We start from the raw sequence: 11,210 nt of genomic DNA on the forward strand, positions 1-11,210 counted from the left end.
AGCTCGTTGCAACCTATACCGTAATTCAGTGTTGCATAATTATCAAAATTATACAAGGGGTCTACTTTGTTCTGTAGATTGGATAGTAAACTACACTTCTTACCAAACACCAATTCGAACGCTGAATAGTCTGTTTCAGTATGAACTGTAGTGTTAAAAGAAAAACACCAAAATGGTAACCATGTACTCCATGAGTTAGGATGATCAATTGATTGAGTTCTCAAATAAGCTCCTAAAACTTTGTGTGAATTTTCTAGCGCACCTATAGACTGATGGTGATACGCTGTGGAGAACATTTGATTTATATTCAAGACTCAAGCTTCTTGCATAATGCTTGCTGTGAACTCTGTTCCGCGATCTGTAACAATATCATTAGGTATCCCATATCTAAGGACAAAATTTTCAACGAATGCTTGAGCTACAGAGTTTGCTTCTTTATTTTTCAGAGCATATGCTTCTACGAACTTTGTTAATTCGCATTGTATTGTGAGAATATAAACATTATTATGGATATCTTTTCCTAAGGGACCTACCAAATCAAGAAAAATTTTTTGGAAGGCAGAATCCGCTGTGGTCGTTATTTGAAGTTTTTCTTTAACCGGTATTGTAGGCTCCAAAATAGGCTAAAGGAGCCACTAAGAGGAAGAAAATTTCTCAGATCTCGCCAAGAAATTTCCTTGCTCTTTGGGACGATAAATGCCCGAAGCTTTCTATCCTTTCAGTGTCGCTCGGCGTCTTTTAAAAGACGCCCTTGGTAACGGCAATTTAATGCCACTGGGATATAGGCAAGATGCCCCTCAGTTATGGCGACCAGAATTCTGATGCCTCCAGAACGTAATAGAGATTTGAATCTCTGCACTGGGCACGAATGCCTCAGGATAGAAGGTGCTTCAAATAGTTAAAGTCCCGGCTGCCACTTAAAGAAGGCTATTTAAAGCCGCTGTGGTAGGCAGCGGAGCCTCTTCTGGCTGCTGAAGATAGGCAATCTAATGCCGCTGAAGAAGCCAGAATACTTGGCCGCTGGAGTGGAAGGCACTGTATGTGCCGCTGAAAGTAGGCCAAGGAAATTCGCAAATAAGGAAAAGGCAACTTACTTATTGCCGCTGAAATGAGAAGTCCTGGGTTCTCGATGCGAATCTGAATTTATTTTCACAAATTATGGTCTTTTATACAAAAATATCTTCCACTCCCACCTATGAGCATTATTTACATCAATTATGCTAAGTCCCTAAAATTTGGTATATGCCCTATCTGCAGAATTGCATTTTTCCCATTTCTCTTTTGCACCCAATGACGCACAATTTCATCGGTCATTCACCGGGTGAATGTTCAATTAAAAATGAAATTCTTTAATATCTCCTAAAATACTTAAATATTAAGGATGAATCCTTTGGAATATGATAATTTATGTTAGCCTGAATCTGCAGATATATTTTTCTATCCGGAATTCAAATTCAAACTACTTTTAAAATGGGTTTGAAAATATTATGTGACATCTTTAAGGATTCATATGGTTTTAGGATAAACTAAAAGGATCTAGCAAATGGTATTAAGTATACTTGGAATTAAAGAGTATAGAAAATTGATCTTGCATATAAAAATAGGATAACGGTTCAAATTATGGTCAAAAACTAATCCTAAAAATATGCTATTTTCATGCTCGTGGGATTATAAAACTTTACTTAAAATTAAAAATGTTCCTCGTCCGGAACATCTTGGGGGCCGCCGGACTGCTGCTTGTTATTCTCACTTCTTCGTAGAATACGCCGCAACCGGTGGGATAAAGGCAGGGTGTAGGTTGATGCGTTATCTGCTTCTTGTTGTGCATCTGGTGACTGCTCCCTTGCTGGTCTGCTTGAGCAACTCTTCTGTAGTGGTTTCAACCAACATTGTCGTGTCTTCCATAAAATGATGATCAGGATAATGGATATAACTATCCCTCCTATGGAGTAGGATGTAGTGTTCCTAGGCGTTGGAGATAACATCAATGGAATCACGGTAGGTACTGGTTGAGCAACCTTTTCAAAGATATCTTCAGAACTTCTGATGATGGTTGATGATTGTAAAGTAAGTGGTGATTGTTCCCTGAACTCTGTAGTGTTGATTTCAGAGAACAAGATGGAACGACTGAACATATCATTAACTTGATAGTTCATGGTGATGCTGGCCCTCAATGTAAGCGCCTTTGTTTTGACAAAACAATTCCTCCTCACTTGCAGAATGCCCGTAGTATTCAGCAGAAGTTCCTCTCGAGATCCACTGCACAGAATGGCTATTGATGTTGGTCGTTCTGCCATGAAGAACCAAGTGTTCTCACTGTACAACCTTTTCCAGATAATCTGCTTTACAGCAACCTTCTTGGTAGGACAGATTTCCCCTTCATGTCTGCTAAATACTTCATCAATGGCACAGGAAGGATGTTGGGATAGCTCATATACTATGTCTGCTTCGCAAATGTATTCACCAGGCTGCAACGTTTGACATCGTTCCAGATCAGAGTCTTTCATGACAAGGTATCGCTGATCATGATAGTCCACTCCCATTAGCGAACTATTGATGTCTTGTAGTGCGAACGTGTTGTTATAAAGATGACTCGGTATAGGTGTTAGATGAATCAATTCATATACCTTCGTCTCGATTATCTGAAAGTAGACATAAACGAAAAGTGTCTCGTTGTTCATCTTAAAGTTGACAGTTTGTTGACGCAAGTCTCATGGTTTCAAAGCAGCTTCAAGTCTTTTGTGGGCTGCCTCAATCCTCTCGTTTATTTGAACCTGAGTGATAAGTTCGATTCCACTTCCTTTGTTGGTAAGTACACGAAGTAACGAGTGATATTTTCGTTCTAGTTCTTGAAAGTACCCAATGGCTCCCAGATATGTGGTTAACATGAGAATTTCCAGTCTATTGTGGTCGGTTCGTATGTTCCAAGGCTGCATTTCTGTGATTGTTTGCTGAAGCTGCTGAGCTCTCTCGTTAAATAACTTCATTTTTTGCTGGGTGATTTCATTGGATTGAGAAATCCTAGTGTTCAGTAGGAGAGTTTGTTGGTTCATCGTTTGTAAAAGTGCATTATGATTGTGGCCGAGAGCGTCTAAATGGGTATACAAGTCGTCATCTCCGTTGCCAAGAATAAACTTCATTAATGAGCCAAAAATCCCTCGTTTTTTACGTTCCCTTGGAGTGCTATCTTGAATCTCTGAGAGTTGATTTAACAGTAAATCCTTCTCATGTTCCAGATGTTGAATGAGAACCATGCATTGGGAAGTGCTGTAAAGTTTTCTTGTATCTTCACATAACTGCTTGGTTTGATTCCAAACTTTCATGGTTTGATTATATTCACTGATGAAGGATGATCTTGGAAAAGACAATTCCATTCTCAATTTTCCTCTACTAAGATGAGCTGCACCTATTTTCTCAATGTAGAGTCCTGGGTTTGGTGTCATCAAAGTGTAGTTGTTAGCAAATACGAACGTAAAGATTGTTAAAAAATGAAGTATAGTGAGAAGAACCGCTTTGGTGATAGATCGAGTAACTGGACGTCTGGGAATAGCTCCGGTTTGGCGCGATGGTGTTACTTCATTATGTGACGATTGGTTTTCCGTGGATGAGTCTTCATTTAATACTTCAGTGTTGGATGGTTGGGTGGACATTTCTGGTTGTGACATCATCTGCTCAGCCTCGTTTTCTATGGCAATAGGAAGTTTGACTAATTTATGAATTGGTGCTTGTTTTGTTTTCTGTCCCTTAAGCCTGATTGTGACAACTCGTACTAGCCCGTCTGCTCCAGGATGAAGTTCTGTCACCCTCGCTAAAGCCCATGTAAGTGGCGGGGTGTTATCTTCTTTTAACAAGACCAGTTCCCCGATTCTTGGCGTCTGCTTTTTCACTCTCCATCTAGTTCTCTGCTGAAGTGTAGTTAAATACTCGAGCGACCATCTTTTCCAAAGTTGATGGTGCAACTTGGTTACTTGTTTCCATCTGCTCGAGAGATTGAGATCAGCTTGATCGACTTGGGGAGGCGAGGTGAGTGCCCTACCAATTAAGAAATGACCAGGCGTAAGTGCTTCCAAATCATTCGGATCATCTGATATGGGAGCGATAGGTCTTGAATTAACGCAGGCCTCGATCTGAGTTAATAAAGTGGCCAATTCTTCGAAAGTGAGTTTGGTGAGCCCAATAACTCTGATTAAATGATATTTAACAGATTTAACGGCAGCTTCCCAAAGCCCACCAAAATGGGGAGCTCCTGGAGGAATGAATGTCCAATCTATTTCCTCTTGAGCAAGTTTTGGTATGGCCTCTTGCGTGGCTTGTTTGATTGCCAGCGCGGTTTCTTGATCCAATACACGCCTAGCGCCCACGAAGTTGGTGCCGTTGTCGCTCATAATCTTAGTTGGCTTGCCTCTCCTAGCGATGAACCGTCGAAGTGCTGCAAGGAAGGCCTCAGTACTTAGATCAGTGACTGCTTCGAGGTGTATCGCTTTTGTTACTAGGCACACAAATACTGCGATATAAGATTTCTCGTTGATGTTACCCCTTCCTTTGTTCCTTCTAGTGATAATTGGTCCAGCATAATCTATGCCGCAGCGAGAAAAGGCGGGAGCTGGAGTAACTCTGGAGGTAGGGAGACTACCCATGAGCTGTGTGTTGGAAACTGCTTTGCACTTAGCACATTTCACACACTGTCTTAGAACCATTTTAACATAACTGAGGCCCTTCAAAATCCAATATTGTGTGCGTATCTGGTTTAAGGTTAACTGAGCTCCAGCATGCAACATTTCATTGTGGATTTCACGGATTATTGTTTCAGTTGTGTGACATTTTGGGAGTAGTATAGGGTTCTTCGCCGAAGATGATAATTGAGAATTGGCGATTCGCCCACCTACTTTGATTATGCCTTCATCCAGAAATGGATTGAGGTCTTTAATCTTACTATTCTTAGCAAGAGGTCTGTTGTTACGTAGAGCTTGGATTTCGTCTGCAAAATGTATTCCTTGAACCATTCTGATAATTTGAAGTCTTGCCTTACGTCGTTCTTCAGAAGTTAAATTTCCTTTAATCTTTTCCTCTGGTGATTTTTTGAAATTCACAATAAATCTCAACAAAAGCGCTATGACGATAATTAACTTGCTAAACGATGAAGATTTGTTGAGGAAAACTTCAGTTTTATTTGGTGGATCAGCTATGGAGTCAAAAGCTTCTGCAGCATGTGCCTCAGATACCATCATCCCGTGAGAGAAGTATGCCCCGGAAGCCTTTAACATTTCCTTCTCAATCATGGCTAATTGGTCATCTTTGTTGTTGGAAGGCCACGAATCATGGCGATGGCGTAGCCAGCTTGGGCCCCGCCAGTAGAGTTCGTGTTTACACAGCTGTTTCGCAGAGATACCCCTTGAGGCAACATCTGCCGGATTATCTTCCGACACAACATGTCCCCAAACGTCTTTGGGCAAGGCTTGATGAATCTTGGAGACGCGATTTCCCACATATGTATTCCAAGTGGCTGCATCCCTCTTGATCCAGGAGAGAGTAATCTCGCTGTCCGACCATGCGTAGATGGCATCAATCTTGATGTCTAGACCCTCGATAATTATTTTCATCAGATTGGCTAGTAAGAGTGCTGCGCACAATTCTAATCTGGGGAGTGAGACTTTACCCTTGAGTGGAGCTACACGAGTTTTTGTTGTAAGAAGATGCACATTGATTGTATCTTTGCTTGTTGTTCTCATGTAGACGCAGGCTGCATAAGCCTTCTCGGAAGCATCCGCAAAGCCATGTATCTCTATTTCGACCTCAGGGGTATAATTCGTCCATCTTGCAATCCGCAATTTTTCGATGTTGACTATATCTTCACGAAAGTCCTTCCACATTCTGATGATCCACTCAGGTGGCCTTTCATCCCAGGAAATATCTTCTTTCCAGAGAAGTTGAATGATAAGCTTGGCACGAAGAATTACCGGAGCAATCCATCCAGTAGGATCAAAAATAGATGCAGCTTCTGAGACTATCTCTCTTTTTGTGAATACAGAACGTTCCTTGACTGAGATGGTGAATTGGAAAACATCATTGATTGGACTCCAATACACACCAAGTGATTTTATTACTTCATCTTCCATGAGATGAATCACACCCTTTTCTCTGAGATGTTCTGGAATGTCAGCCATCAGAGCTTTGGAGTTACTTGTCCATTTACGAAGATTTAATTGTCCCTTTGTCATTAGTGCAATTATATCTGAGCGCAATTGCCTCGCGTCCTCAACAGTATGTGTTCCCGTGAGCATGTCGTCCACGTAGAAGTCATTTTTAAGAACTTTCGCTGCTGCTGGATATTGATGACCTTCATCTGCTGCAAGTTGGTGAAGAGTTTGTACAGATAGGTATGTTGCTGGGGCGGTACCATAGGTGACGGTATTCAGCTGGAATTCTTGAATTTGTTCCCGAGGATTATCTCTGTACAATATTCGGTGGAAGTCCCTATCATTCTTATGAAGAGTGATTTGTCGAAACATTTTTTCGATATCTGCGGTATAGACGAATTGATATTTTCTCCATCTTGTCAGGATGAGCGGCAAGTCTTGTTGCAGTTTGGGTCCCGTATGCAACATCTGATTCAATGAAACACCAGAGGACGTTTTAGCTGATGCATCGAAAACCACGCGAGTTTTGGTGGTTGTACTATCAGCCTTAAAAACGGCATGGTGAGGTAAATAGTAAACCATATTGGATGGGCCGGAAAAATTTGGCACCGGAGACATGTGCCCGAGTTCAAGATATTCTCTCATGAAGTTGGAATATTCAGTTTTCAATGCTTGATCTTTTGTGAACTTTTTCTCCATGGACAAAAAACGTGCAAGAGCTTGGTTACGAGATTCTCCAAGCTCAATATCAGCGTTCCTTTTGAAAGGCAGGCGCACTTGATAACGACCGTCGGGTTCTCTGGAATGTGTATTTGCAAAATGTAACTCACATTCTTCTTTCTGCTGTTCTGCCGTGGTGTCATCCACATCTATCTCCCAAAATTGTTTTAAAGAGCGATCGATTTCAGCAACGGAGATCATGCTGATTACTTCCTTGGTGGAACGTGGGTTGACGGTACTGCCTAAAATTATCCATCCTAGTTCTGTGTCTTGAGCAATAAGTCCATTTTGATCCCTTTTGAGATTGGTCTTAACGATCTGGGCATATATGTTAGTCCCGATGATGAGATCGATACTTCCTGGAATGTTGAATTTGGGATCCGCCAAAACAATTTTCTCAGTTAAATGTAGAGAAAAACTGGATGAAATAGGCTTTGTTGGTAAGAAAGACGACAACTTTGGTAAAATAAGAGCAGTTGTATGCCATTTTTGAGTGGATTGAATGCGTGAAGCTATTGTAATATCTACTGTCGATTTGCAAACTCCGGCATTAACTTCTCCTATGCCCTTGATTGAGGTAATGACCTTCTGTCTTGGAAGTTTGAGCATTTGTGCTGCGTCTTCAGAAATAAAGGTGTCTCCCGATCCAGTGTCGAGTAATGCCCTAAATGTTTGCCAAATGCCATGACGATCTTGAATTTTTACTTGAGCTGTTGGGAGTACAACTGAGCTGGTGTTTACATGAAAAGCTACAGCTCCATCATTCGATTTAACTTGCTCCTCTGATTTTGCTTCTTTAGAATCTTTTGAATAAGTAGCCTTGGATGTCTCTTTTTTATCAGAATTTCGTTTTTGTTCAATGTGGAGCAAAGTATGATGCTTTTTATTGCACTTGAAGCAAGATTTAGTGCTTTGACATTTCTCATTCTTGTCATGGGAGAGACAATTGAAGCAGAGATTGTTATTAACTGCATGTTGCTTTCTCTCCTGGGGATCCAGCCTTTTGAATGAGAAGCACTTGATCAATGGATGATTTTTATTGCATTTGGAGCAGGAGTTCGAGTGAGTGGCGATGACATGGAAAGATTTCTTCTTATTTTCCTTTGAATATTGAGAGTCTTTTGATGTTGTGCGTAAAACGCGAAATCTCTTGAGGAGAAATTTAAGAAGTTCTTTTACTGTCGGCACTGAATTAATGTCATCAATGCTTTCTTCAAATGATTGGTTGGTTTCAGTATCGAATTTCATCATAGCGATAGCAACAATCATGGGATCCCAGGAGGTGACATTGTAACCCAGATTTTTCAGAACTTCCAGACATGCATTAATACAATCATGTAACTTGATAACGTCTTCAGCTGATCCACTTGAAAGTCTTTTATAGTGCACAATAGAGTTCATGTAACTCATGACCATATGACGCTTGTTTTCATATCGTTCCTTCAAAATGCTGAGTGCGCTCTCATAATTGGAATTTGTGAGTGTAAGACGCGCGATCAGCCGTTTTGGCTGCCCCTCTAGTTGAGCAGCAAGATATTGCATTTTTTGTACACCGCTGAGCGATGGATTGTTATGAATGACGCTGGTGAAAAGTTCAATGAAGCTTTGCCAATCCTCGTCATTTCCGGAAAACTTCATAAGCTGCACTGGAGGCAGCCTTGGTAAATTGTTTGAACGATTCCACTCTGTAGAATTGTTTTCCAATTCCTCATCATCTTGAATGTCCACAAGAAGTTGGCGTAGGCGATTACCAAGTGAACGCCGTTGTGGATGTGGGTCAGCTTGAGGAAGGTCGGTAAGAGTTTGAGGAGCTTCAACACGGTTTGTGTCTTGACTTCTCAACATAGGTGGCACGGTTTTCGTATCTGAAGCGAAATCAGTGATCTTGGCTGTTTGCACCATTGTTCTTACTTTGTCAAATAACGCTTTGCCAGCATTATACGTGTCACTTTTAAAGTACGAATCATCTATTGACGCGTGTTGTACCAAATCAGAATGATTGTTCGTGAAGTCCTGCCAATCGGAGGATAATTCCTTCAGGATCTCATCATAGTAGGCAATACCCTTTTTTGCACGACGAGAAGGCCCTTCCTTGGAGAACTTATCCTTGAGTTTTTGAAGATCTTCAAGGATCACATTTTGCTCGCTAATAACCTTTTCAGTATCCATTGTGAGTTACTTTTCAATAATTTTATTGATAAATAATAGATATTACAAATTATTTTTTTGTTTTGCTCAATTTCCTGAGCACGGCCTTCAATTGCCTGATTCGGACAAGCTTCCCGCCTCTCTTCCTGCCCTTGCGTTTTTCTTCTCTCGGAAGCCCCAGGGGCAGGAGTTTTTGCAGATGTTGAAGCTGATTGATGGCAGTGGGGCCGTTCGGGATGGTTATGGTGATCGAATTAGAGATTTCTCTCTGGACCAGTGGCGCAGCTGATGGTACCTCTTCCTCCCTCTGTGTATGCCGTAGGAATGGTTCGTACCTCTGAGGTCGAGGTATAGCCTGCCTAGTCCCCGAGGGTTGTAAGTGCCTCGGAGGATTCTGTGCTCTGTCTGAGCGCTGTATCACTTTTCGCTGATGATCGTTCACGCGCTTACTAGGTTCCACTTCTTCCAGGGGTGATTTATGTTCCTGATGGGAAACCCTCTTCTTTTGGAGTTTCGGGATTTTGAATGGTGGTGGTGATTTTTCCTTCGGAATGAAGTCCTTTGGGGGAAGCCTTGCCTTTCTTCGACGATACTCTTCAATGGAGATACGTTTTTTAAATGGTAACTTCGACCCCTCCTCGACTTTCCTGGCGTTGTCCTCCAGCCACTTCTTCACTAATCGCTGAGTCCGCTCAGGTGAGTTTTTCACCTTATTTTCCTCGCTGATAGTAGAAGAGCTCACTGGAAATATATGAAATCCTTAGCACGTGGTCTCGAAGGACCAATGTAGGCTCCAAAATAGGCTAAAGGAGCCACTAAGAGGAAGAAAATTTCTCAGATCTCGCCAAGAAATTTCCTTGCTCTTTGGGACGATAAATACCCGAAGCTTTCTATCCTTTCAGTGTCGCTCGGCGTCTTTTAAAAGACGCCCTTGGTAACGGCAATTTAATGCCACTGGGATATAGGCAAGATGCCGCTCAGTTATGGCGACCAGAATTCTGATGCCTCCAGAACGTAATAGAGATTTGAATCTCTGCACTGGGCACGAATGCCTCAGGATAGAAGGTGCTTCAAATATTTAAAGTCCCGGCTGCCACTTAAAGAAGGCTATTTAAAGCCGCAGTGGTAGGCAGCGGAGCCTCTTCTGGCTGCTGAAGATAGGCAATCTAATGCCGCTGAAGAAGCCAGAATACTTGGCCGCTGGAGTGGAAGGCACTGTATGTGCCGCTGAAAGTAGGCCAAGGAAATTCGCAAATAAGGAAAAGGCAACTTACTTATTGCCGCTGAAATGAGAAGTCCTGGGTTCTCGATGCGAATCTGAATTTATTTTCACAAATTATGGTCTTTTATACAAAAATATCTTCCACTCCCACCTATGAGCATTATTTACATCAATTATGCTAAGTCCCTAAAATTTGGTATATGCCCTATCTGCAGAATTGCATTTTTCCCATTTCTCTTTTGCACCCAATGACGCACAATTTCATCGGTCATTCACCGGGTGAATGTTCAATTAAAAATGAAATTCTTTAATATCTCCTAAAATACTTAAATATTAAGGATGAATCCTTTGGAATATGATAATTTATGTTAGCCTGAATCTGCAGATATATTTTTCTATCCGGAATTCAAATTCAAACTACTTTTAAAATGGGTTTGAAAATATTATGTGACATCTTTAAGGATTCATATGGTTTTAGGATAAACTAAAAGGATCTAGCAAATGGTATTAAGTATACTTGGAATTAAAGAGTATAGAAAATTGATCTTGCATATAAAAATAGGATAACGGTTCAAATTATGGTCAAAAACTAATCCTAAAAATATGCTATTTTCATGCTCGTGGGATTATAAAACTTTACTTAAAATTAAAAATGTTCCTCGTCCGGAACAGGTATAGAATACTTATTAACCTGGCATTTGGGACATTTTTTGACAAAATTTTGAATATCTGTTTTTAATTTGGGCCAGAAGTAATATTTTCTTATATTGTTATACATCAGTAGTAAGGTGCGCGCAGAGTACTGTTTTGTGGGTGTGGCTTCTATGGAGCACTAGACAGTTTGGTGCCGCCCACGTCGTTATATCTGGTGGGTGGGCTACCTGTAGGTCGATTCTCCCGCCTCCTCGCTCCTCCTCTTCTACTTTTTGGTTAATAATTTTAACTGAATATCTCGGAGAATGCAGTTTATGAATGATTTTTAT

General features: G+C 41.1%; 1 protein-coding gene across 1 annotated transcript; it reads right to left on the minus strand.

The window, feature by feature from the left end:
• Positions 1-1,688: 1,688 nt before the first annotated feature.
• On the minus strand, positions 1,689-9,026 carry LOC129808869 (uncharacterized). The gene is made up of 2 exons (XM_055858775.1): positions 3,510-9,026; positions 1,689-2,642 (listed from the first exon to the last, which is right to left on the minus strand). The coding sequence occupies exons 1-2, from the start codon at positions 9,024-9,026 to the stop codon at positions 1,689-1,691; spliced, it is 6,471 nt and encodes a 2,156-aa protein (XP_055714750.1).
• Between the last annotated feature and the right edge of the window lie 2,184 nt (positions 9,027-11,210).

This window comes from Phlebotomus papatasi, unplaced genomic scaffold, assembly GCF_024763615.1.
Source record: "Phlebotomus papatasi isolate M1 unplaced genomic scaffold, Ppap_2.1 HiC_scaffold_145, whole genome shotgun sequence".
NCBI lineage: Eukaryota > Metazoa > Arthropoda > Insecta > Diptera > Psychodidae > Phlebotomus > Phlebotomus papatasi.